Source organism: Macaca fascicularis, chromosome 10, assembly GCF_037993035.2.
Source record: "Macaca fascicularis isolate 582-1 chromosome 10, T2T-MFA8v1.1".
NCBI classification, from domain to species: Eukaryota; Metazoa; Chordata; class Mammalia; order Primates; family Cercopithecidae; genus Macaca; species Macaca fascicularis.
In genome coordinates, this window is record NC_088384.1 from 117,304,234 (window position 1) to 117,331,109 (window position 26,876).

Genomic DNA, 26,876 nt, shown 5'->3' on the forward strand with positions numbered 1-26,876 from the left:
CTTTACATAAAGCTCCTACATGTGTACCTGGCACATAGCTAGCACCTTGTAAGGGCTGGCTATTGTCAAGCTCTACCCTTTCTGGAAATCACGCTGCAGCAGACTCAAGATTCATTCAGTAGTAGAGGGAGATGTGCTTAACCCAGTGTTTGGAGTTCAGGACTCACCTGCTCCCGGACCCCAGTCTCCCTGCCACGCAGTCACACCTTTTCTTTTTCAAATTGGTGCACTCCTCAGCACTTTGACAGTTCCACAGAGCACATTGGAGCAAATGCGGACCTCTGTGATGCCTCTCCAAAGAAAGAACTCGCATAATGCTCAGGCCTCCTGCAGACAAAGGTGTATCCCCAGCGACGGATATTTTAAGAAAATAGACCAGGGACACAAGACAAGAGAGCTGTCTTGGTGTCTAAAGCAGTCTTGGACAGCTTCTGATGTCACTTGAACAGTGGTGAAGCACCTTGAATAAGGAGGAAAGCGGAGGGGGTGTCCTCCAAAGGGACAGGCACATGGCCAAGGAATGGAATTCTCTGTCCATGAGGATTTTGGATGGGTTTGTTCATGAAACCTCGCTGTGCAGGACCTCCGAGTGAGTCTAAACATCCAGCCATGTCAACTGGTAATCTTTCCTTCTTCGGCAAGGCGGGGAGTGGGACAAGGCCCTAACTGATAGGAGTCCAGGCTGGGGCAAATTTTGTGTCTCCTGACTAGTTCCATAGTTACAGTTGCAAAACAAAATCTCACCTTGTGCTCTTGGATGTAGTGCTTACCCTGGTCCTCTGGGGTTATCTAAAATCTGGTTTCCTTAAGTGTAAGGCGGAGCTCTAACCAGGAGACCACCCTGCCCCCAAGGGTGGGGGTTCTGGGAGGGAAAGAGGGGAGCGGCTGCTCTGTAGCTTTCTCTACTGGCTTGCCTAAGTGGACTCTGATCTTGGAGCTCAACAATCTTCCACCCTCTCCTTTACAACCTATTTCTTAAACCAGAACTAATGTATTCTGGACATAGAGTGCCTGAAAACCCAAAGAAAATTGGATGTATCTGAACAAACAAAACTGCATTTCTTTAAATCTCCAAGCCAAAAGGAAAAGTGCAGAAACATTTACTCACTGTCCAAACTGTACATATATTTTACCTGATGACCCTTAAAGAAGTGCCCCCCAGTTCAGCAATCACCGGTGCAGAGCAAAGGGAGCTGGAGCCGGCCCAGCCTGTCAGCTCCTGTCTAGGCACTTCTTTCTTTCTTGGAGCTTCTAATTTCTTTCTTGGCTTCTGAGGCCTAACCGTGTGTTTTGATGCACACACGGGAATTAGTACCGTCCCCAATCCTTAGGGCACATCCCTAGCCCCGGCAGAGGCTCTGAGTTTTTCTAGGAGGCGGAGGGTGTGCAAAGCCCAGCGGGCTGAAATCTCAGCCTGGCCGTCTGCTCATCTGCTCTAGGTGGAAACAGACGAGGTAGGCCCGGGTCAGGGGTCAGCAAGGAGACACTTGAAAAATAAAGGACAGAATGGAAGTGCCCACTACCACCGCGGGCCTGGGCGGGAATTCGGACTAAGACCACCGCGGGAACGCCCCATTCAAAAGGGGTGCCCGGGTGTGGGGACGGAAACCCCAGCAATGTCTTTAGTCTCCACACCCTCGCTTTTTTCCCCTGGAGACCGAGCGTCCTTGGCCTCTTCGGCCGCAACCCGGCTCCAGACATCCAGGGGGGCCGGGGCTGGGCTGGGCTGCTGCGGCGCGGGGGGCGCGCGCGGGCGCTGCGCCTTTAAGGCCCGCGTCGGCAGAGCGAGCGCAGGGGCCGGGCGGCGGGGCGGGGCCTCGGCGGGGCCGCCGCGGATTCACCTGCAGCTCGGAGCGCGCGGAACAGAGGCGCGGGCGGCTGCGAGGCCGGCGGACGCACCGGCCTGAGGGAACGCACCGCCGGCCGGACTTGGCCTGGCTCCCGGAGCCGGGGCGGCAAGCGAGGCGGGCGCAGCGGGGCTGGAGGCTCCGGGCGGGCGCGGGGGAGCGGCGGCTGTGGTCTCGGCGGCGGCGGTGGCGGCAGAAGGGAGCGGGCTCCCGGTGCCGGGCACCGGGCGGGCGGCGGGGAAGATGACCGCGGGCGCCGGCGTGCTCCTCCTGCTGCTGTCGCTCTCCGGGGCGCTCCGGGTAAGTTGCCGCCTCCCGCCCCTGCCGTTCGGAAGCCCCGGGCAGCGCGAGGTCGTCCCTGGAGCCCGCGGGGCGCGCACACACCCGGCGAGGCTCTCCCGGGCTCCCCCGCCGCGCTCCCCGCTGCATCCAGCCCGGCGCCCGAGCTCCGCGAAGCTGCCTGCGGTCGGCAGGAGTGGGAAGCCGCCTGGGCAGCGGGGAGTGGCGGAGCGGGGTGGGAGTGGGGCTCGGTGGAGGACCCGGGGAGCTCCGCCTGCACCGGACCCGCTGAGCCTCCCTGGGCCGCCCAAAGCCCGTAGCCGCTGCCCGGAGCTCGGCTTGCCTGCACGGGGCAGGCTTCCCACTGGCGGAGCCGGCGCGCCCTCCATCGCCCGGGAGCCGCGCGCCGCGGGAGTTGCCGAGCCCAGCCCCGGCCGTGGCTGAAGGCGTGAGGCGCCCGGCGGCTGCAGGCCGGGGATCCGGGAGTGCGGGGCGCCTGCCCGACCTCTCCTGCCCAAGGCCTGGGGGTCTGCCGCGCAGCGCCACTCAGTTTTTTGGGTGCCGGCGGGACTGGCGCTGCGGGTGGACGGCGGGGTAGGACTGCGGGGCACTCTCACCCCTCAGCCCTCGGCGGGGCTGGAGCCCGCGTGTCCGGCGGGGCCCCGGGGGCTGGGAGCGGGTCCGGGCTTGGGCCGGGAAGCCGGACGCCAGGCGGGCGCGGCGCGGGAGGGCGCCCCGGGAGGGCGAGCGGGTCTCCCGCTTCCTCTGCAGAGTCCCGCGGACCGAATCGCTGGCTTTGCTCTGCGCCTGGCGAGGTGCGCGGCCCGCGGGGCCAGAGTGCGCGGCGGCTCCGGGGGCGCCCCTGGGCGGAGGCGGAGGGGCGGCGGGAGTTGCAGGAACCCCCTCTCGTGGCCGATCGGCCTCGCTGCCTGCTCCCGGGCAGCGCTGTTGCAACCTCGGAAATAAACAAGTGCCAGCGGCGGGAGGCCCGCTCCGAGGCCGCGGGGCACTGGGGGGTGCGCTGGGCACACGCTCCGGGCGGGTCGAAACTTTCCTGGACGAGTTGAGCCTCCCACCGGGCTGCGGGTGCGATCTGGAGCTTCGTGGCCGATAAGGAAAGCAGCGGTTTAGAGCTTTTCGTAAGGAATGAGCCTGCGTCCAGCTCTCCTCCCTCGGTGCTGGGGGCAGAGGGGTGCCCTCCTCGGGGCGGGCGTCTGGAATCCTGGAGCTCCGGGCTGGGGGCGGCCTCAGGAGCCAAAGCATGGGCGGGCGACAGCAGCACGCAGGGCTGGAGGAGGCGGCGGGCGGGAGGCGCCACTGCCAGGTGCGGGCTGCGCCCGGGGCTTCCTGCGCTCGCCGGGGAGCCGAGCACCGCTGTGCTCCTGCTCCTGCTCCTGCTCCTGCTCCTGCTCCTGCTCCTGCTCCTGCTCCTGCAGCGGGGCTGGCTTCCCGCTTGCACACACTGCCTCTCCCTCCACCACCTCCTCCTGCCTGTCACGCCCCCTCCTAGAAGCTTGGGAGATGGCCCTGTCGCCCACCCCATCCTTCCCTGGCCTTGTGCCACGGGCTCTAGACTTTCCTACTGAGCAGGAAATGCGAGCGAGCTCCGGAGGACAGGAGGAGACCCCCTTTCCGGTCAGTCAGGGGAGCTGTCTCCCTGCCTGGGCTGGAGATGGGGGCTCCGAGGGTGAAAATGCGGGCTGAAGACTAGAAGGTGGAAGCGCCTCCACCGCCTTCTCCACCCCAGCCACCGGCAGCCTCCCGCAGAGCTGCCTTCTCCGCCCCACTCTGGACCTAGTCCTAGAGAATCTTCTTTCTTGCTCTCCTCTTTCTCCTCCCTCCCGGTGACCCGAAGAGGAGACAAGAAGCTGCCGCCTCCGCCTTACCAAGAGCGCGGAGCGTTGGGCCCAACGCGAAAGGTCTGCAGAGCCGCCCACACTTTGGCCTCCCTTCCCTTAGTGGCTTTGGGAGCAGCGACTGAAGTCTTCTTTCTCTGCCTTTTGGACATTCCTCAGGCATCTCCTCTGCCAATGAGGCCCTGGCTGGCCTGGCTTCGCCATCAGGCCGTCCTTTATTCCCTACAGCTCACCTGCTGTGTGTGGGGCTGGGGAAGGATGCTCGGGGTCTACAGCCTCTAGAGCGCTCCCTAAAGTCCCCAGAGAGCAGAGGAGCAGACACGGGGATATGGCATCTGGGTGGAGACCGTGGCCTGCCAGCCTTTCTCTCTTAGCCAGAGACCTTTTGCACAGCAGGCCCTGGATAAATGTCGGTTGGATTAAATTTCAGTGAACTTATTATTGTTTTGCCCTCTCCCCTTTGTGTTCCCAGGCCCATAATGAGGATCTTACAACCAGAGAGACCTGCAAGGCTGGGTTCTCTGAAGACGACTACACGGCATTAATCTCCCAAAATATTCTAGAAGGGGAGAAGCTACTTCAAGGTAGGGTGGGGCGTGGAGGGGTGGGAGTGAATTGCTGCCATGCTTTTCCTTGGGGAAACTTGTAGACGGGAGAGGCAAGGCTTGCCTCGTCTTTGTGCGAAATGATGGCGGTAAAGTTCAGGAGGTGTAAATTGGTTGACCTGAAAGGCGTTTGCATAACAGGTGAATGATTCAGAATCCCTGTCATTTTTGAGTGAAGTGAATCATTTCCTGGGCAACAAACTGTAATTCGGATGTAACATCACCCAAATAGTGTGCAGAGAGACTTTCTTACCAAGTATTTTTATGTATGAAGTTCTGGAGACTTAAATTATCCCTGCTTTGAAATGTATGATAAAGCAGACGATGTTGTTGGAAATGCGGTAAATAAGCCCACAGACGGTCTGTTCACAAATGTGGCATTCATTTTCATTACTGCCCCACTGACAACACGAAAACACACATGCAGGAGGGAACTACCAATTAGCTTTATCGTAATTGCAGGATTATATCCACACTTGTGATGGGAAAGTCAGAGACAGCGTCAAAACTCAGATGACAGTAGATCATCCTGCTTATTGGTCTGTTTCCCTTTCAAGACAAACTAATTAAACTTTATATTTGCATGGGAGGGAACATAAATCAGTTCTTCCTTCCCGGAGGTTGCAGAGTTCTGCCGTGAGCACCTTGGCTGTGAGCCTTTCTTCTCTGCATCAGTTTCCTGGAAGTGGCAGCCTTTGAGTTGGTTTCAAAGCGATAGAGGAAAAGAATGTTGGATAAAGGATCGAAGCTAAGTTTCCGCATTTGGGACTGTTGACTGCCCTACCGGTTTTGTGTCCCAGAGAAGGTAAACTTTTCCCTGCAGAACTGACAGTGGTTCCTGTATGTGTGTTTGTGTGCATGCGTGTGCGTGAACTCGCTCACACTTATAGTGATTTTTCAGATCCTCGCCCTTCAAGACATAACTTGTTGGAGTGCCTCGTTGATTCCTGGTTATGTGGATAGGATTTTTATTTTGCACCCAATCCAAGTTTTCTGACTTATTTTTGTTATCTAAACTGTGATACTATTGACTCATTAATCATCAAAAAAATAAAAAATCTCTAGGCAGTTGGCCTAGGAGCAGAATGGATGTGCAATCTAAGAGGGCGTACATGGTAAAGAGTTTTCAAGAGCTGCTCTGTTCATTGCGCTGTTTTTGTCACTTCGGAGTTGGAATGGGTAGGCCATTTTCAGGATCGTTTGCTTTACTGAGAATCTCAGTGAACCCCTAGAGAAGGCCTGGGGAGGATCCTTCACTCTCAGTGCATTGTACGGTCCCTTATAACTCGTGGGGCGCTGACTGCAGTCTGCTGTGTGCATGTCCTGCTGTGCTGAAACTGGCATCTTTAAGCTCTCTGATTATGTGGCCAAATATGTTAAGACCCTAGAGTATCCAATTTTACTCAGGCACTTAAGAAAAATGCCTCTCTTTTTATTAATAAATACTGCTTACTACAGAAGAGAATGACAAATTCTTGTACTTCCTACAACACGACGTGAGATTTCACACGAGCATCTCTTCCCTTTCATGGTGTGTTGTGTGGGGATCTCCACTCCCAGTGGTCCAGGCCAAACTGCACTGTGCTCCTGATTGGTGTGGTGGGAGAGCCTAGATCACTGGCCGCGTGTCAGCCCGGCCCCTGTGGCCAGGTGGTGTTCGCCTCGTGGGGGGTCAAGAGTCACATGACCCCGGGTGACTCTGGACCAGCTCAGACATTGTGTGGACTCATTTTCCAAGCGCCCATTGACTTACGTGTGCAGCCCAGCCCAGGGCTGGTTCAGGGAAGAATTGCAGAGAATCTCCCGAGCACCTGGGCCTGCTGGGTCCTCTCTGCCCCTCCTCTAGGGGCTGTAGTCGCATTGCTTCTCCTGCGCCTGTGTGGGTTCCCTTCTCACTGTTTTCCTCCACTCATTCTTCTGAAGGTGTAGAGTCTCAGGAAGAAAGAGATGTTTTATATCTGACAAATAATTTTGCACATATGGAGGCAAGAGCTAAGGCTGACAGGCCCTGAAACCAGGGCACAGTGACATTTCTCTCTGTACGCAGAGTACTTTGAAACTACAAGACCACAGTGAGGAGGCCTGTGTGAAGAGGAGATAGGAAGCGTGGTGTTTCTGTTATTCTGGTAGGAATCAAGTTAAACAGATAATGACTACTTATAATTGAGTTATTCCAGCGGAGAGAGCTTAACCTTAATTTGACGAGTGAAGCTTCACAGAGTGGCCGTGTTCCTCTGAGTAGGCCATGAGCTATTAGCGGCCGCTCCATGGCTCCTTCCCTTTGCCTGAGTCAGCTCACAGCAGCCCCAAACATACAGATTCCAGCAGGAGCGATTTGTTACACAGTAATTAACTTGTTTATGATAAATGGATGGAAGAAATGTCGTGGCATTTTGTTTTATGTCTAAATGAAAAGCATTTGCATTCTAAAAATTTCATGCTAATTAGGCTTAAAATAGTTTTCCCCAATAGGGTAGCAAATACTATGTATTACGAACCTTCTGAGAAGCGGAGCCGCGAAGTATGGAAATGCAGGACTTAGCTGCTGTTGGGAGCCTTCCTAGACGCCACTCCTGTGTCCCCTGTCTGTGCTTTTTCTGGAGAGTGTTTGCATGCAATTGCATATACTCTTATGTTACAGTTTTGCTTTTAGGATAATTCACTTATGGCCCTGATCACTGATGCATGGTCATATCTAAAATAGGACGGTGAAGCCGTTTGCCTTAGGCTAAAATGCAGTGTTCTCTAAACCGTAGTTTAGTCTGGGGTGATGGCTAAGCTGGTGTCTTTTTCTCTGCTTTGTTAATAATTAATGGCCAGCCCGCCCGGAAGCTGCAGCCCGGTACCGTGACCTGCATTGCTCTCCCGCGTGGTGGGCGGAGTCTGGGCACACCCAGACCCGATTCATAGCAGAAAACTCGGACAGGCGGGAGAGTCCTAGGTAGCATAGTGGGAACTGAGGACTCTGGGTCGTATCTCCCCTCCATCCTGGAACGAAGCGGGAATAGGTGAGTGGAAACACTGTTCACTGGGGATGGGGTGGAGCCTGGCATCATCAGATTAATGTGGGTACACTGTGTATAGAGTATACAAAGTATATTAACATGGGTATACCACGTACAGAGTATAGAAAGAGGAGCTTGTTTCTAATGACTTAACATGACGTCCTCAGCAAAGCCTTGCCTCTCCCCATTTCTCAATTCGTTTAGGACCATCTTGTGCACCCTCTACCACCTTATTGGAGAGGGACCATCTTGTATACCCTCTACCACCCTCTACCTCCGTATTGGAGAGCTTACATTATGTGGCCATTCATCTCTCTTACTTAAACTCTCAGGTTTCTAAAGGTAAGAGCTCTGCCATTCTTTTTTTTTTGGAGACAGAGTCTCGCTCTGTCGCCCAGGCTGGAGTGCAGCGGCGTGATCTCAGCTCACTGCAAGCTCCACCTCCCAGGTTCATGCCATTCTCCTGCCTCAGCCTCCGGAGTAGCTGAGAGTACAGGCACCTGCCACCTCGCCCGGCTAATTTTTTTTGTATTTTTAGTAGACGCGGGGTTTCACGTGTTAGCCAGGGTGGTCTCCATCTCCTGACCTCGTGATCTGCCTGCCTTGGCCTCCCAAAGTGCTGGGATTACAGGCGTGAGCCACCGCCCCCAGCCAGAGCTCTGTCATTCTTGTTTTCTATTTATATCATTTCAGGATGTTCTTGGCTAACAGAATAAAACCCAATTCACATAATCTCAAGTAAATGGGCGTAAATTTTTCTTACATAACTGTGAGTGCAGACATAGGTGGCCACATGCTGGAGCAGCAGACAAGGGACACGGTCATGTGCCTGCCTAATCCTCTTCTCCCATTCTGCCATCTTTAGTGTGTCATTTAGTGCCTCGTCACTGCAAACTGGCTGCTGTGGTTCCAGTCGTTGCTTCTGAGTTCAGAGCAGAAGAAGGTGCAGATAGTAGCACCATCTGCATTTCTTCCCTGTACCAGGAAAACAAACACTTTCTGAGAATCCCTGCAGAAGTTGTCATTGACTAGGTCACAGGCCACTCCTAGCTGAACTGATGGGGGTGGAGCTCTGGGAATGCAGAGAAGTGCATTGTCATGTGTGTCTTAGATCCATTATAATCCATCACATGGTAGGTGTCCAAATTGCTCATCTCAGAACAGAATTGGGGCTTTGTTCTGGGAAGGAAGAAGGAGGGATGGATGCTGAGTAGACCTTCCCCAGTGCCCAGCACTATACCCGAAGCAGAGTCGACAGACAATGAATTGCTGAATGAGTGAATGACTCATTTGCATACAAAGGCGTTCAGACAGAGGCATGGTTGAAGAGAGATCAGATGCGGGTGTCTGGAATCCATATCTAAGAATCTGTCATTTGTGCCACACTGCATGGCCAGAAGTACTATGATCTTGTCTTTACAAGTAGGTCGAAGATAGGCTCTTTGCCCATGCAGTTTGGTTTGAACCACCTCTGCATAGATAGGCAACTCTTCCAGGGCAGAGGCATTCTAGATACACAGCAAGAATGTCAGCCCGTCTTCCTGTGTACTGGATATCCAGCGCTGGCCTAATGCTGGATATCCATGGTGGCTGTGCAGTCAGTATTAGTCAAATGAAGTAATGAATGAGTCAGAAAATACTGACACTGTTCCTGTTTCTGAGTTGCTTTGGTTAACTCACAGCAGAGAGGGAGCTATGAATATTCAAATAAGTGGTACTGATGATAAGCCAACCATATATACTTAGAATTCTTAGACATTGGAAGTTGCCTGTCCAGGATTGATTCTCTCTCTCTCTCCCTCACCAACAAACCTCATCTGTGCTAGTGCATTGGCTGACAGTGTGCCCTGTTTAATACACCTCTAGACTCATTACACCAAGGTGGCAATGTGGCTTCTTTCTGGTCATTGGTATCTAATTAGGTTAGTCTATTAGGTTAGGCTTCGGGGAAAGCTGTTTTTATTCCTGGTAACAAGGAACAAACTGAGCTGTCCATGCCTTCTGCCCTTTGCTCTTACTTCTTCTTCCTATCTGGAACTCAGATGTGATGGCTGAGGTAAAGCAGCCATTTTGTGACTATGAGGATGGTGGAACACAGATTGGTTCCCAGAAGGCATCCTCGAACAATGGCAGAGCCCTGGACTCACTGTCTCCTGAGTGGTGAGAAAAATAAGATCAAAACACCATGCTTGGTTTTGTTGTCACGTGCAGCCAAGTGCATTCCCTGACGTAGGGAAAGCTGTGCACACTACCAAAGTCAACCTCTGTCCTGAGCCTGGGTTTTTAGGCTCCCTCTACCCTCCTGTGTTCCTTGGACCTTGGCCACTTGCTCTTGCTTTAAAGGCCCTCCTCTGCTCCTTTGTGAATTGGCGTCTGCACGTAGCACACTGGATTGCAGAGAGCATGTCATGAATACCTGGTAACTGTTGAATAAACGAACAGTCACTACTCCAGACTGTCTTATGGCCAGGAGATGAAAGAACCCTTAGATATATTAAGCTGGGACTATCTGAACCCCTACCAGAGAATGTAAACTCTTTGCTGGGTCTTGTAGTGATCCTCTTCCAGGAAGCCAGAAGTTATGTATTGGGGGTTTTGCCTCTGGTCACAATATCCACTGGTTCTAGGGGACCTTGGTGTCTATAGATAAGCAGAATTATGTGAAGGCTGAGTGGGGCTCAGACCCCATTGGTGGCTTGCCCGCACTTTCTTGCTGTCAAAGTCAGAAGGCTGCTTCTTTCTGAGCACCCAGACGTCCACTGCCTCCGTGGGTGGTCACTTCAGGGATCCCTGAAAATGGGCACGCAGAGCCCAGGATGGAGTCCATGGGATCTCTTTGGCCATCTCTGGGGGTGGTCCTTACCTTTTCACGGGGCCGTTATTGTTTGAGGTTTCCAGCAGCTTTTCCCTATTATAGTTTTGCCTGGTCCCAGGATTAAGAGGTTCAGAAAGGGAAGTGTATATCCTGTCCTTAGAAAGTGGTGGCTATCAGATAAAAGGTAGGACCGGCCCAGGAATAAAGCACAGAAAGCATTGCATGGTGCGCCGTCTGCAGGCCAAATCTCACGCTGAGAGAGGGTCCCTGTAGCCCTGGTTCGAAACAAAGCAAGGCAGAATGCTGCCGCCCTGCTGGGCCCTGCACAGTCGCGTGCCCCGGTGTGCAGCTGCTTCTCACGGCGCTACCTTTCATCTCAAGAGGGAGCTGTGGTCAGTGGCCCTGCTGCTACCCACGAGAAATCTAGGCTCAAGGAGGCGGCCACACCTGCCCCAGATCGCTTGATTCCTAAGTCAGTGGATCAGGATTCCCACCCTGCAAGCTTCCTAACCACTGCTTCTCTATGCTCACTGCCACTGAGCAGACCCCCTTCGCTGTAGAAGGCAGTGCACGCACCAGCTACAGAAATGAGGATGTGTGAACTCATTGACGCTGTGACTTAAAGATTACAGTTTTGCATTTGAGAAATATGTGTTTTAATGAGTCTTCAGATGAGGGAGCATGAGGCTTTGCAGAATTATAATGTTATGATAACATGTTCTGTCCAGTCCTTGGTATATGATATCTCATCTAACCTTCACAAAAGCCCTTCCAGGGAGGTAAGATTCTTCCCATTTTATGGATCAGTAACTGAAGATCAGTGAGTTCTGGAGATTGGCCTAAGGGTATGAGATTTGCTCTATTTCCCCTCTTTGTGCAGTCCTAGGCATTTAGCTCATTCCTATCTCCAAATTAATGTTAAAGAAGATGGTTTTAGAGCACCGCTGTCACGTGCAGACAGGATCAGACCCAGATGTTCAGGGCCACAGCCATAAAACCAGCAGTGACCAGGCACACAGATATGTGCAGTAAACAGGCCCTCAGTGCGTCGGGAAGTGCTTGGTTGCAGTTGCTCCTGTATAAGGCTCAACTGAAGTGGGTCTAAACTCCGGACACCGGGGGTTTGCAAAACCAACCCTGGGATTAGAATAGCCCGCGGCTTCTGCGATGCCAGTGGGAGCTTTCAGTTCGGAGCATGCAGTGAGCAGTCCCAGAGCAGAGCTCTCACTTGGATTTCAGACTCCGCCAGCGCTGGGGAAGCCGTGCAGAGAGGGAGCTGAGAGCAGAGTCCGGCCGGTCCTGGAAGCCCTGAGCACATTCCATCTGAGCTGGGTTTATGCACGGATCCATCGTTGTCTACACTCACATTGTGACACGGGGCACCGGGAGCCTTAGTGAGGCCAGTTGCAGATGGAGAGAAAGTGCCATGACCTTGCAGCTGGCCAGCCGGGGCGGGGCTCCCTGACAGCCTCTCTTGAGCAGATGCCGTGAGAGCTGGTCCTGAGGCTGCCGTGGCCTTTCTGCCCATATCGGGGTCCTGGGTGTCTGCAGAGATCTTGTATTCTAAGCTTAGAGAGAGCAAGGTGCTTGCTATAACTTGAAACAGTCTGAAGATGTGGTGCTTTCCAAGGTTCATGTGGGTTCCCCTTTTCTGCCAAGCCCCCTTGCGGTGAAGGCCCTTTGCACCCCTTTGCCTCCAGGGGTGACCTTCCTGTGCGCAGGGCCACTTCCACTCTGGGACTGCATGGCAACTGGGTTGGTAGAAGCTTCCAAGACCTGTGGCTTCTTTGTTTTGGAAGTAGTGATTTTTCTTTTTTTTTTTTTTTTTTTTTTGAGACGGAGTCTCGCTCTGTCACCCAGGCTGGAGTGCAGTGGCCGGATCTCGGCTCACTGCAAGCTCCGCCTCCCGGGTTCACGCCATTCTCCTGCCTCAGCCTCCCGAGTAGCTGGGACTACAGGCGCCCGCCACCTCGCCCGGCTAAGTTTTTGTATTTTTAGTAGAGACGGGGTTTCACTGTGTTAGCCAGGATGGTCTCGATCTCCTGACCTCGTGATCCGCCCGTCTCGGCCTCCCAAAGTGCTGGGATTACAGGCTTGAGCCACCGCGCCCGGCCGGAAGTAGTGATTTTTCTAATTCTACCCTGCAGTGTTAAAAATAAGCACAATGGAATTCATAATCAAGTTCAAAGGAAGAGTATTTCGTGTGTATGTACCTGTATTGTGTGCTCCATTATACTAATTTAAAAATGTGGAAATTTTGTGACTTCTCTTATGTTGCAAATGGAGGTGGATTAAAATTAAGGAAAGGGCTTTTTCCTCCTTCCCTCCTTCCCTGCCTCCTTCCTCTTTCCCTCCCTCTCTCCCTCCTTTCCTCTCCCTCCCCTCCCCTCTCCCCTCCTCTCCCCTCCCTTCCCCTCCCACTCCCTCCCTCCCTCCCTCCCTCCCTTTCCTTCCTTCCTTCCTTCCTTCCTTCCTTCCTTCCTTCCTTCCTTCCTTCCTTCCTTCCTTCCTTCCTTCCTTCCTTCCTTCCTTCTTTCCACCCTCTCTCCCTTGCTCTCTCCCTCCCTCCCTTCCTCCTTTCCTTCCTTTCTTTTTTCTTTGAAAGCTGGGTTAAGTAGATGCCAGGACTAATCATGAACTGAGAGAGAGAGAGCAAGCAAGCATTCATCTTTTCAAAAAGTGTGCCTATTATTCTGACTTTTTGAAGAAGCAATTTTTCCTCCAAGTGAATTCCACTATAAAAAATACCATAAGCCGAATGAAGCTTCTTTCCGTCAAGGGCGATAAAGTTCTCCCGAGTGTGTTCTTGTAAAACCTCATGGCATTTGCCGGCTCCTTCAGTCCCAGAGTGGGACTGTGGTGTCTTGCAAGCTGGGCTGGCAGAATCCTTTGTTTTTCGTCAAAAGGTTCAGAATTTTGGTGCCTTTTTGCCCGGGCTCTGGGCTGCCCTCTCCTGGTGGCCTCCGGTATTGTCTCTGGCTGGTGTCTGCTTTTGGTTCTTAAACAAAAGAGAACAAAACAAACCAAAAATCCCTACTTAATTATCTTTGACCCAGTATGTGCTCCCCGAGGCCATTTTCCTGGCAACCCCCACGTCAGGGGCCGAGAAGGAGGGGAGGAGCTGCTGTTTGGGGGAACTCACCATGTGCTAATGCGTCTTCTCATTTAAGGCTTTCCTGAGACCTGCAGCTTAATGTAGTGAGAAGGCGGGTCCCAGATCACTTGGTATGGGCGGGGGACTTTGTCTATATGTTTTTATCTCCCACACTGCCTTTTCCAGGAGGAATTTACTTAGATTACAAATTGTATTATTTTCTTATTGCAGTACAAATCCCCACAAATGTAGCAGCTTAAACAACACAAAGTTATTATCTTGTGGTTCTGAAGGTCAGAAGTCCAGTTCCAGCCCCTGTGCTGAAATCAAGGTGTCTGCAGGGCGGGTTCCTTCTGGAGGCTCCAGGGGGGATCCGTGTCCTTGTGCCTCCCAGCTCCTTGGAGCTTCTGCACTCCTTGGCTCCTGGCCGCTTCCTCCGTTTTCAGAGCCAGCCGCGAAGCATCTCTGTGCCGTCCTCCAGGGTTATTGAGGGTCACTGGTCACGTCCACGTCTCTCTACATCCTTCTCTTCCATTGTAAGAATCCCTGTGATTACCTTGGGCCTCCCTGAGTAACCCAGGATAATCTCCCATCACAAGATTCTTAATTCAGTCACCTCTGCCAAGTCCCCACTGTAAGATCCCAGGCTCACAGCCTCCGGGATTAGGATGGGTACCTCTCTGGGGAGCCGTGATTCTGCTGACCACATGCATGTCTGACGACAGAGCGAGCCTGGCAGGTGTGTGTGGGAGTTTCCCACTGACCTCCGCACACTGAGGACTTGCTGTGCATCCCACACTGTGCGGTGACCTTCATTCAATCCTGCAGACCCCAGGGGTTCCTTCATTCAGTCCTACACCTAGCTCAGTGGTTCCTTCATTCAGTCTTACACAGACCTCAATGGTTCCTTCATTCAATCTTACACGGACCTGAGTGGTTCCTTCATTCAGTCCTACGTGAACCTCACAATCTTACACATACCTCGGTGGCTCTTTCATTCAGTTCTACACATACCTCAGTGGTTCCTTCATTCAGTCCTACATGAACCCCAGTGGCTCCTTCATTCAGTCCTGCACGAACCTCAGTGGCTCCTTCATTCAATCTTTTTTTTTTTTTTTTTTTTTTTTTGAGACGGAGTCTCACGCTGTCGCCCAGGCTGGAGTGCAGTGGCGCGATCTCGGCTCACTGCAAGCTCCGCCTCCCGGGTTCCCGCCATTCTCCTGCCTCAGCCTCCTGAGTAGCTGGGACTACAGGCGCCCGCCACCGCGCCCGGCTAATTTTTTGTATTTTTAGTAGAGACGGGGTTTCACTGTGGTCTCGATCTCCTGACCTTGTGATCCGCCCGCCTCGGCCTCCCAAAGTGCTGGGATTACAGGCTTGAGCCACCGCGCCCGGCCCTCCTTCATTCAATCTTACACAGACCCCAGTGGTTCCTTCATTCAGTCTCACACATACCTCAGTGTTTCCTTCATTCAGTCCTACACAGACCTCGCAATCTTACACATACCTCATTGGCTCCTTCGTTCGATCTTACACAGACCTCACAATCTTACACAGACCTCAGTGGATCAGGGTGGCATCTCCACTTCACTGTTGAGGAAACTGAGGCATGGAGCCACTGAGTGACCTGGCATGCGCTGTGGGTCAGGGGGTTCAATCTGAAGGAACGCTTCAGTACTTAGCCACAGCCCACTGGCTCTCACCCCGTCCTGCCTGGCTCCAGGAGCTCCTGCCACCTGCCTTACCCAGTGGCTGTAGTTAGGACTCAGAGGGGCAGTGTCCCTTGCGGGTCCTGAAGTGGGGATCTGCTGCTTTGGGACTCCGCAGGGTGAACTGCCTGGGAAGCCCACAGCAGCTTCCAATATGGATCCTTCTCACTCTTCCTCGTTTGGATTCACCGTGTTTTCTTGCTGACAGTATGTGGGGATTTAGGGAGGATTAAGGTAAGCCTTCCACGACAGATGAGTATCCACAGGGCCTCAGAGTGCCGCTCACGCCTTGCTAATAGGAAGCTGATCCTTGAGGGTCTGGGTGCTTCCCAGCCCAGGAAAGATACCCCTGGTACAGCCCCAGGTGTTGAGTGGTGTGCTTGCTCCTGGAATGGGTGCATTTTCCGTTTGGAGTACGATTTAATGAATTTCCATTCCCAGGGTGTGGGTATTGGACCCTGTGTCTCTCCCCAAAGGAGCGCCTGGCTCTCTTTGTCTCTGGAGAAGGCAGAGGAGAAAGGCTTGCCTTCCAGGTGTCTTTTCAGCAGTGTGCCCTTGGGTTTGTGTGTCTGTATTGGAGAAATGTTGAAATTTTCAGCTTTGCATTTGTTCTGGCCACCCAAATGTGAGTTGAGATGCCATCTATATTGATGTGCATAGAAAAGCAAGAAGGAAAGTTGGTGTCTGAGTTTGCTACGTATGAAGTCCTAGACTTCCACTTCCAGGAAGGTCCAAGGAGAAACGCAGGCTGCAGTCCCTGATGGGGTGCAGAGAGATGCTGGTGGGGAGTCCGGAGAGGGATGAATTGGATGAGGACCCTTCCTTCTCTGGACCTCAGTTTCCCTGTGCAAAGCAGAGGGGTAAGATGACCAATTGTGGTCCAGGAACTGCCTGCCTGGGGGGTACTTGCTAAACTCGCCAGCCTGCTGGGTCCTGTCCCAGACCTACTGGAGGGTGCCAACAGTGACCCACAAAGGATCCCTCCACGCAGAGCCTCCAAATGTAACATTATTTGGAGAAAGGGTCTTTGCAGATGTAATCAACTTCAGAATCTCTAGATGAGATCATCCTGGATTACCTGAGTGGGTCCTAAATCCAAGGACAACTGTCTTGGGTCCTAAATCCAAGGACAACTGTCTTTTCAAGAGACAGAGAAGACACAGACATGGAGGGGGAGGCCCTGTGAAGTCACAGGCAGAGATTGGAGCAATGGAACCACAAGTCCAGGAAGGCCTGGAGACGCTGGAACGTGGGAAGGTCAAGGAAGGACACTGCCCTAGAATCTGCAGAGAGAGGGCAGCCCTGTTGACACCGGGATTTCAGACTTCCAGCCTCCAGAAGTGCAAAATAATACATTTCTGTTACCTGAAGCCACCAAGTTTATGGTCATTTATTACAGCAGTCACAGGGAATGAATCCACCCACTGAGCTGGGAATTCTGGGGCTGTGACCTGGGACTCTGCTGTTTCTCTCCATCTCCCAGGGAATCTGATCTTTGGGAAAGCATCAGAGCTTCAGGCTTAGAGGATGTTTAGCTTCCGATTCCCCAGGGGCTGCATCCCTGGAGAGAAACCGTGTTATCTGGGAAGGTATCTGCCAAATGTAACCAGCATCTCAAAGTGCAGCTCAGGTGGGCGGCTTAAAACAATGCTGGGTGTTTCAATCCTACCGGAAAGGCAAATGAGGCACTTCAGTGTAGTAATGGGGTATTTTATATTGCAAAGCGTGACATAGAACAATTTCACTGGAATTAAAATGTATATGGAACATTTGTTCTCCGCCCATTATCTTCCTCTGTCAAATGGAATCTTAACAAGGATTATAGCTCAGATAATATCACATAGATATATTGTAAATATTTTGTTAATCTAAAGGTCTGCATTTGGGAATGGATCGTTCAACAGAGATGGAGAGGGGAGGCACGCTCCCTCTGCTGATGAGACGTGGAGGGACACAGAGAGGAGCTGGGCACTCTCCAGTGTTTACGGAACGCGCCTCTTCTCTCCCCAAAACCGCTTGACTGTGGAAATGCAAAAAGATATCCTTTCTGGCTGCAGAAATCTCCTGTCCCGTGTTTCCAGCCGCTGTGTGTTTGCAGCCTGGCTGAGGGTTGGCACACGGCTCAGGAAAGCAGCCGCTGAGCCTGGCTTCTGGGCTGATCGTGTCACTCTCGCAGCCTGTGTTGCAGCAGGCTTCTTGCAGGCGTGGGTCTGGGCCTGCAGTTGACAGGTTAATGCTCTTTGTACCCCCAAGGGTCTTCTTCTGACATGTGTGGCTGTGGGACACACAGCCTGCCCTCCCGTCTCTCTTTCTGGGTTGGGCAGCCGGAGAGCCAGTGCCTGGGATGGGAGTGGGCCTGGCCAGCCCAGCGGGTGGCATGTAGCTGGATGCCAGAGCTCTTGGGTCCATCCACGTCTCCTGCGCGGATCCCGAGGAGGGGCTCCAGGCCAAGGAGGGGAGAAGGCACCTCTGGCTGCACTTGACCTTGTCCTGCTTATGTCTCGGAGCGTCTCAGCCAGAACCAGGAGGCAAAGCCAGGCAGTGGGAGCCGAGCGGGGCCTGCGTACAGGGAGGCCCAGGCCAACAGGTCAGTGGCTGAATTGCTTTTTCCCGATGCTGGGGTTGGTTTGCATCAGAACTTAAAAGAGGAATGTACCTTTTCTCCTGTCTTCTTGTTTTCTTCAGTGGGTGCTATGGTTTGAGTATTTGTCCCTGCCAAATCTCGTGTTGAAATGTGATCCCAGCCATTGGAGGTGGGCCTGGTGGGCATTCCCGAGTGGTTTGGTGCTGTCCTTGTGGTAATGAGCGAGTTCCCACTCTGTTCATTCCTGGGAGAGCTCATCCTTATAGAAAGAGCCTGGCACCTCCCTCTCATTGCTCTTGCTTCCATTCTCGCCATGTGATCTCCACACGTGGGCTCTCCTTTGCCTTCTGCCATGAGCGGAAGTCTCCTGAGGCGTCCTCTGAAGCAGATGCGTGCCATGCTTCTGGTACAGCCTGTAGAACCATGAGCCAAATAAACCTCTCTTCTGTATCACTTACTCAGCCTCAAGGATTCCTTTATAGCCACACCAATGGACTAAGACAATGGGATATTACCAAGGCTCTGGGTGATTTGTTGGTGGGGACAGCCACTGGCGTTTGGCTCCTGAATCCTGTAAATGTGATGAGCTGTGTTGTGCACACACCTTGGGTGAGTGTCAGAATCCCATGGAAAGCCCTGCAGTGGTCCTGGGGCTCAGCCCCACTTGAGGGGTTAATGGCACCACTGTCTGTTGGTCTGGTCCACTGATGGAGCCCTCCCCGTGCTGCGTGCTGCACCGTGCCAGCTGGGTTCATCTGCACGACCACTCTAGACAGGAGGCATGTTACGAACCCTCCTTTCACAGAGCTGGGGTGCTGACATAGGACAGTTTGGCACTGCCACTCCCTTAGTGGCCCTGGAGGAGCCAGGATTGAGGGGGGTCAGCCTTCAGAGTCCTGTCCTCTGTATCACCTTGGAACCAGCCCCCTATGGAGACCTAGTACACCCTGTTGCCTGGAGAGTCCACGTTTCTAGTCCTCAGCCATCAGCTCTGTGACACTGGACCATTTTGTGACCTGTGTGACCTTTCCCACCTCATAGGAGGGAGATGCCAGGTCCATCTCATGAGGGCCTTGAAGACCCAGCAGGGTGATCCGTGGTCCATGTGTATTGAGGCACCAGGCTCTGGAAACACCAAGGCTTGCTGGCTTGCTCTTATTTATTAGTTATAATTAGTTATTAATTAATTATAATTAGTTATTAATGTAAACACATCAGGCCCTGCTCCGCCAAGCAGACCCCAGCCCTGTCAGAGCTGCCCTCCTGCTCTTGTCCTCCTCTTCGAGTCCCTGTGAAGTGACCTGTCTGGCCACTGGTACCTGGGAAAGGTGAGTTGCTCTCCCAACCCCAGGCTCCAGAGGCTCCCGGCGAGGAGACGCTCAGACAGCAACTCCGTGTCCCCAGCCCGTGGCTGGACCTCCAGAGCCGCTGGTTCTCATTCCCACATGGCCCCGGCTGTTGACAATGACCTCAAGCTCCTCAGACCAACCTCCTCCAGAATCTGGCCCCCAGATGTGGAGAGGGCCGGCTGACCTTTGCAGCAGTCATTTTTCCATCAGAAGGTGGCTGGATTTGATGGGTTTTATGGTTTTGTTGAGAGACTTTCTCCCCCAATGGCCTTTACATTTCTTACGCGTGGCCCGAGATCTTTTGGCAAAAGGCATGTTTAAAAATTGAATAAATAAATTATGGAGAATGGCTTATTTAAAGCTCCATAGGCTGATGGAGGAGAGAGGCGGTAATGAACATAAGTTACCTGCTATCGTTATTTATTAATCGGGTATTGGTATGATTGGATTACGTCGTATCCTGTTTAATGCTTGGGCAGCGATGAACTGATGGGGGTTAGAAGTAAGTTGTTCTGAGAATAGGCCTGCTGCAGCCTGCAGCTTCTTCCCAGGTTATCTTATTCTTTTCCATCTTCCGTCAGATACGAAGAAGGGATTATATAACTTGTTTTATCTGGTTCTTATATTTTAAGATAAAAATGGAATACCAGTGCCAGGCTGAAGGTTATAAAATTGTGATCAAGAGTCCGTAAAATTAGAGAACTTAGGTTTTCTTGGGAAGAGAGAGGATTCGCAACGACTTTTTCGTTAAAGGCGCTGGACACTTAAGGATTGACCCGCACAGACGTGTAAGACGGTCTTCCATGTGGAGCAAAACAACAGAGTTATGTGCTTGAAAGGTTAATGGCTGGTAAACGTCAATTTTCTTCAATCCTGGCTAATAAAAATAGCTTATAAGACATAAAATGTCATGCTGCCCAAATTACAGGGGCCTTTGAAATCCATGTTGAAGTCTCGTATCCATCATAAACAGTGGTGGGGTGGGGGGAGTGTGAGCCTCAAGTGTTTTTTCGTCATGGTCGAGTGATGGCACCTTTGCGGGGAGGTCGAGGCAGCTCTGGAGTGGTGAGGGTGTCTTCCTCTGGGGTGTTTTTGGGTTAAACATTTACCATCCTCTGGATTCATAGTCTGGGAAACTTTTTGCAGTACATCTTTATTGCATTCGATCTATAGCCGCCTTGACACTCTTGGACCCTACGGGGCAATGTTAAATGCTATAAGCACAATATTCTCTCAAAATCTCATTCCTGGCCGGGCGCGGTGGCTCAAGCCTGTAATCCCAGCACTTTGGGAGGCCGAGACGGGCGGATCACGAGGTCAGGAGATCGAGACCATCCTGGCTAACACGGTGAAACCCCGTCTCTACTAAAAATACAAAAAACTAGCCGGGCGAGGTGGCGGGTGCCTGTAGTCCCAGCTACTCAGGAGGCTGAGGCAGGAGAATGGCGCAAACCCGGGAGGCGGAGCTTGCAGTGAGCTGAGATCCGGCTACTGCACTCCAGCCCGGGCTACAGAGCAAGACTCCGTCTCAAAAAAAAAAAAAAAAAAATCTCATTCCTAATATGATGGCAGTGACAGACTTTGGGTAGAATCCCTGAAATTAGAATGGGGCCGTCTTCACTTTTTGGGTTGGAATTTCAGCACATCAAGATTCTGGAACTCTCCAGGGTTTTAAAGGGATGGACTGGGGGCTGGGAGAATAAGAGCTTCTTCGTACCGGCATCTCTAGCCCCATGGCCTCATCTCATCTGCTTTACTTGGGATGCAAGTTTGAGGGGACAGCACAGAGGCTCTGCGATGAGAGCAAATGTGGAGAGCCTGGCTTCCGAAATAATTGCCCATCGTGAGTTAATTTCCCAGTGCCCTTTGGGGCTGGCATCCTCTGCTGTATTAAATCCAGCCCATTGACAATGGCACTCCTTCTTCCTAAGTGATAGAAGACAGCCCTCCGCATCCAGCTCTGCTGAGTCAGCACAACAGAAGCCAGCGGGCTGTCTTTGTCATTCTCTGGGAGCAGAGGATTAAATTGCCCTGTGGGCTGGCATGGAGCCACGGGCCGTGGTTTTGCATCCTACAATGTGAGGCCCCGGCCTGGGGGTTCTCAAGTCTGCACTCACGTCCCAAACATCTCCCACGCTGTCCCCCGGCCTCTTCTTACAACGGTGCGTGAAGCCACGTGAACTGAACAACAGAATTTGATTTTTCCACCCCACCAACCTGGAGGTTGTACCTTACCGTGGGCAAGTGAGAAAAGGTGCCCCTCACGAGATGGTTCTGTCACGAGGCCATGGTCCTGGTTTTGCCTTTTTGCAATGGGAAGATGAAAACGAGGTGTCACCGAGCTCTCCCCTCAATGTGCCAAGATACTGTTTTCGGGGGTAGGCTGCGACTCGGGGCTGAGCCACGTGGGTTTGCACGTGCTACGTTTAAACAAGGCAGCTCACTGATTGGGGGTAGGGTGGGCAGAGAGCCGTGTGCATGGAGGACAGCCAGAGAGAGCAGGGGACCGGGAGGCAAGGCACTGCTCTTGTACTTGGTGGCTTCCTTCTTTCACTTGAAATTGTGTCATTAGTGGCTTTTCCTCCCTTTACAGAAGAAGCCCCAAGAAGAGTTGTTTCATGCCAGGCCTCTTCCTCCTCCTCCTCCTCCCCCCCCTTCTCCTCCTCCTCCTCCTCCTACCCCCCTCATCCTCCCCCCCTCCCCCTCCTCCTTCTTCTCCTCCTCCTCGAAGCCCTGAGGCTGCAGCCTGCTGGCACTCAGGATTGTCAGAGACATGCCCCACTGTTGGGTTCTAAAAGGAGGATTCTGGAAGGATATCACTCTCCGACGTGCACATAAAAAGTCCCCCAGTGGCATTCTAAGGTTGTGGCTTCGAGGAGGCACTAATTAATCACTTCCTCCAGCCCCAGTGGAGCGGAGGGGCTGCTCCTGAGACAGGGAGGTTACAGCCGCCCCCTGTCTATCTGCTCCTGTCTGCCGGGCAGAAAATTACATTATTTCCTCATTTTGAAAGGTGCTTGTTTTATCAGAAAGACATCCCTTCGATGCAGTTATCTAGGAATTGTCTTATTGCATTTCTCCCTTATCAGTTTGGAAATAATATTATTTCCTTCTGGCTTAAATGCCATATGGGTCAAAACTTTTGTTGTTGGAAAATGGCACCGTCAGTGAGTGCACTGTTTGTTGCAGAAGCCCCTGGTCACCCTCAGAGGTGACAAATGCCCAGTTTGGGGGACACCATGGGCAGTTTGAGGGAGTACTGTGCACAGTTTGGGGAGTACCATGGGCAGTTTGGGGGAGTACCATGCGCAGCTTGGGGGAGTACCATGCACAGTTTGGGGAGTACCATGTGCAGTTTGGGGGAGTACCATGCACATTTTGGGCGAGTTTCATGCACAGTTTGGGGGAGTACCGTGTGCAGTTTGGGGGAGTACCATGCGCATTTTGGGCGAGTTTCATGCACAGTTTGGGGGAGTACCGTGTGCAGTTGGGGGGAGTACCATGCGCATTTTGGGTGAATTTCATGCGCAGTTTGGGGGAGTACTGTAGGCAGTTTGGGGGAGTACCATGCACAGTTTGGAGGAGTACTGTATGCAGTTTGGGACACCTGACTGTGCTTTTCTGAAGGATCCTGGATTCTGAGCATCACTGGGGGTGGAAGCAAACATTTATCTGTTGATTTCCTAACACATTGCACTGTTAATCTCAACTTGCCTTCTCCCAATGGAACTGCTGTTGGTGAGACTGTAGCCTCTCTCTAGGAAGTTATTTGATTTTTGATGTAAGGAAAAGGATTAATGTGGCTGGATTTTGATAAGGCTGGCTGCCTGGCATGTCAGCGACACTCTCATCCCGCCAGTATCACTGACAGTGGGTTCGTTACGCAGGAGCACTGCAGAGCAGTGATACGGGATGTGCAGAGATAATTGTAGTTTTGCTATTTAAAAAATAAGTCTAGTACTTTACACTGTTTAAGTGATAACCTATTTAGAAAAACTCACAGTGCCTGTCTTTTGGCACAGAAAAACCTCTTCTAGCAGCTTGACTTGGATTTTGTTAATCTATTTTTATTTTCCTGAGTATAAATTGAAGTCTCTCTTAAGCTAGAACTTAAGACCGGAAGTGCACATTTGCACTTTCGAACTCAACGTATTTCCAGGGGTTTTGTAGCAATGTTGTGCTTATGCCTTTGCTTTTCAATGATCTCAAGTTTGAGATTAGATGCACTCGGTTAGACTCAGTGTAAGTGGCTTGCTCTGTGGCGGGCGTTTTGATCAAGGTGCTAATCTTGGTGTTTACCTGGGGTTGCGAGAAGAGAGGATTAGGAGGCTGCACTTGAGCAGTGGATAAATCCCATGCTATGTCCCTGCTGTCTTTCTGTCCCCACCAGGAGAATGACAGGGCTGTGCCTGGCAACCCTATGCCCTGCTTGGGATGATGTTCTGTGACTCTCTCCCTGGCTTTGCTGCTTCTCTTGTGGCCAAGTCAGCTGTTTCGATGGGATGGACATCCATGGAGGCCAAGGATGGTGGTCCTGGGCAGTGCAGATTCCATCACTGTGACTCTGAGAAGTCCACAGGGTCAGGGACTGTTGGGCGGAGGGAGGCATGGGAGCCAGCAAGATGCTGCGCTTTTCATGAATGGATCACATTGTTCATTTTGCTGTTGTTTTTGGGGTTTTACCTCATAGACACCTGTGGGTTCCTGGATATCAAAGTAGTTGTAGTCATCTTTGTCCCGTTAAGCAGGGGATCCTAGCGACTCTCAGGTTCCCTAAAACCTTTGAAGGCTTCTACTCTATGCAGATTAAAGTCCAAACGCACCATTCCAGGCCCTCCATGCAATGGCCCCCAGGCCTCTTTCCCTTTTTCCCTATGCCATGGCCACCCCCTTCTGGGCACCAGCACTGATCTGCCTGCTGAGGTTGCTAGAACTTGCTAGCGCTTCTCTCACCCGTTCCTTTGTTTTGGCTGCTCCCCTCTGACTGGCTTGCCCTTTCCCCTGTGGGAATCTTACGGGGCTTCTTAATTCAAGAGTCACTCCTCCATTAAGCCCTCTTTTGCTGTCCTCTTCCTTCCCCTTTACCTGAGCTAAGTAAGATGAATTATTTCCACCTCTTTTGTCTCAGTTGTATTACAGTGTGTAATGCTATAATGTTTTCATACTCTCTTCCATGTCTTCCTAAATTGTGGCCTTGTTGTGACTTTGCGTGTGCGTGTGTGTGCATGTGCTGGATAGCAGCTAGAGAAGTGTGAGGGGTGTATATGATGGAACTGGGGAGAGAGACAAGTATCCCAGTGCGCTCACATAAAGCCTCCTTCCCAGGATGGAATATTCATCACGAAAAGGAGAGGCGCCTTCTCCCACCTCATGGAGGGGGTGGCAGCGGTGGAAGGCTGGAACTGACAAGCAAGGAAATATGAAAGCATTATAATTGGAAAAGGATGGGCATAAAATGAAAAAGCCAAAGTATTTTTTATTTTGCACCTGTGTATTAGGGCTTGCTCAGTTTATTTATTAAGCTGTTATCAAAGTAAAGTAAGACAAGTGAGTCTTAGTCTAATGAAATTGCCCCTCTGTGGGCCATGTTGGCATCAGGTATCCAGAGCATAATTGGATAACAATGACAATTACTGTGTCGGGAGTTTCAGCACCAGACGGCCTCCCCTTTCCTGTGCTTTCTGCACACTGCAGCTCATGAGCATCCTGATGGAGCAGGGGAGGACCGACTTTTCCAGCTCCAGTTCCGACTTGGAAATGTAGCGTGGGTGCCGATCAGGCCTAATGGGCCCTCACATCTCAGCCCCTGGCGTTGATCTCAGATTTAGAGCTTGCTTTTTGGCCTGGGTGAAAAGCACGTCTGTTGCCATTTGATAAACTTTCACTCGGTGGTAGTTTGCCTGCTCCAGGCATCTGTGAGCCAGGTAATTGTCTGTCTTGGGGTCAGGGGGCCAAGGAGCCCCACCTGTGACTCCTGCTTCATTTTTCAAAGTGTGGACTCATTGCATCCCCCTCCTCCCTCGCACCGCCAGCCATCCTTCCCTGAGTAACTCCGTTGCCTGCATCATTTTACTGCTGAGAATTGGGTACCTCTGTAAAAATTATATTGACCTGCGGGAACTGAGATCTACAAGTGCCCATGTGCTTAAATGTGCAAGAATCAAACTGCTTGGCTGATAACCTTTTATTGATTCATCTCCTTTCACTGCTTTGCTGAGCCCGAGGCCTCCTCAGATGAGGCAGGGATGTGCTGGTGTTGTGGCCAGGCGTGGAAGTTCTCACTCTAGACGTTGCAATGATGTGTTTGTAGGCTGAGGACATGGACCTTTATCACGGCCCGCGGTGGCCTCAGGCTGTGGTCCATCTGGCTGGGTGGGGCAGCTGCCCCTTCAGCTCTGGGAGGCAGAGGCCCACTTGTGCCTTGTCTCAGCCCTTGGGAAGTGGCTCAGCTTCCCTTTAGAGTCTCCCTGAAGTGTTTAGAATAATTGTTCTGAGAATGTTCAAAATGCAAGGGGAATAGAGGCCATTTGGCAGGGACTTTGGGAGAGCAGGGGAGTGGTCCATGCAGGATCTTTTCTCCCCTTGCGAACAAGGAGCTGAGACTTTGCTGGCTCCTGCTCCCCAGTCTGTGGGAGCCCAGTGGATAGAGGAAGGGCAGCCTCCCCAGCAGTCAGGCCTGCCTGGGCTGGCCGTGCCACTTACCTGGGAGGAGTTGATTTGACGGACTCCTCTTCGTAGGTGGCGGCTGGATTTGGATTCCAATGGCAAAGACTCTTACTGGGGAGATTCGTGATTGACTTCTGGAGGCTTTGCCATAGCAGGGTTCAGTATGAGCAGCTGAAAGTGGATGCATCGGCCAGGGGAGCTGGGACCAGCGCGCTGAGAGTAGAGGAGCTTCGTGGCTCCCTTCTCTCTTATTCTAAGATCCTCCCCACAGGCCTCTGTTTTGAGGAATGAGAAGCCAAGTGGGCATGACTGACGTTCCTGCCCCACTGAAGTCTCTGCCACAGCCTTTTATTAAGCATGTTATTAAATGAGCATCTGGGAACATTCTACATGGTGGGCAGAGCCAGGCCTCAAAGGGACGTGGCAAGGCACTCGTGCTGTCTACCTGGCCATAACCCCGCCCCACTGGGGCTTCCTGGACTCCTTCCCACCCACTTGGCTGGAACTCCTTGGCCCTCCTTCCCTTTCCTTGGTCAGCACCTACTGAGCCTCCTCCCAGACAGCAAGGATACCCCTGGCCTTTTCCCAGAGGGGCGTGGCAGCCCCTGCCTCTCCAGAGCTCTGCTTTAGAGAACTGGCCCCAGGTTCGTGTTACCCTCTTTCTCCAGCATGAGGCTCAGCTCCTAGAGGTGGGGGTGGGGCCTTCCATTTCCCACAGTCACCCACGGGCGCCCACTTCCTGAGTGGGAGAAGGCTTCTGCATCCTCTGTCTGGAGCAGGTCACCCTCAGTGTCCCCAAGGATGGGCCTCGACAGCAGAGAGCAGTGAAGCCGGGACTGGGGGTCTCCACCAAAGCGCGGAGGACATTGTTTCCCGGGAATGTAGACACGGCCTGTCCTTCCAGTTTCTGAGAAATGGGGACAATCTGGACCTCAGTGTGCAAGTTCCTCATTTTGTGGCGTTCTGTGCACCAAGCACAGCACGTCTGCAGGCTGAGCTGCGGGCAGCCAGGTGCTGCCTGCGGCTGGGACTGTTGTGAGTGACAGTGTGATTGCACGGACACCAGG

General features: G+C 52.4%; 1 protein-coding gene and 1 long non-coding RNA gene across 2 annotated transcripts in view; one reads left to right on the forward strand and one right to left on the reverse strand.

The window, feature by feature from the left end:
- Window positions 1–1,864: 1,864 nt before the first annotated feature.
- Window positions 1,865–26,876, forward strand: part of CDH4 (cadherin 4) — a 687,747-nt gene continuing 662,735 nt past the window's right edge. Inside the window, exons 1-2 of the mRNA XM_005569504.5 lie at window positions 1,865–2,147; window positions 4,455–4,566. Of these exons, the coding sequence (XP_005569561.3) occupies window positions 2,091–2,147; window positions 4,455–4,566 (169 nt within the window). The 5' untranslated portion in view covers window positions 1,865–2,090. The remainder of the gene's footprint in view (window positions 2,148–4,454; window positions 4,567–26,876) is intronic.
- LOC141407949 (uncharacterized) lies at window positions 17,886–21,503 on the reverse strand. The gene is made up of 2 exons (XR_012419591.1): window positions 21,379–21,503; window positions 17,886–20,337 (listed from the first exon to the last, which is right to left on the reverse strand). It is a non-coding gene; the product is annotated as an uncharacterized lncRNA (long non-coding RNA).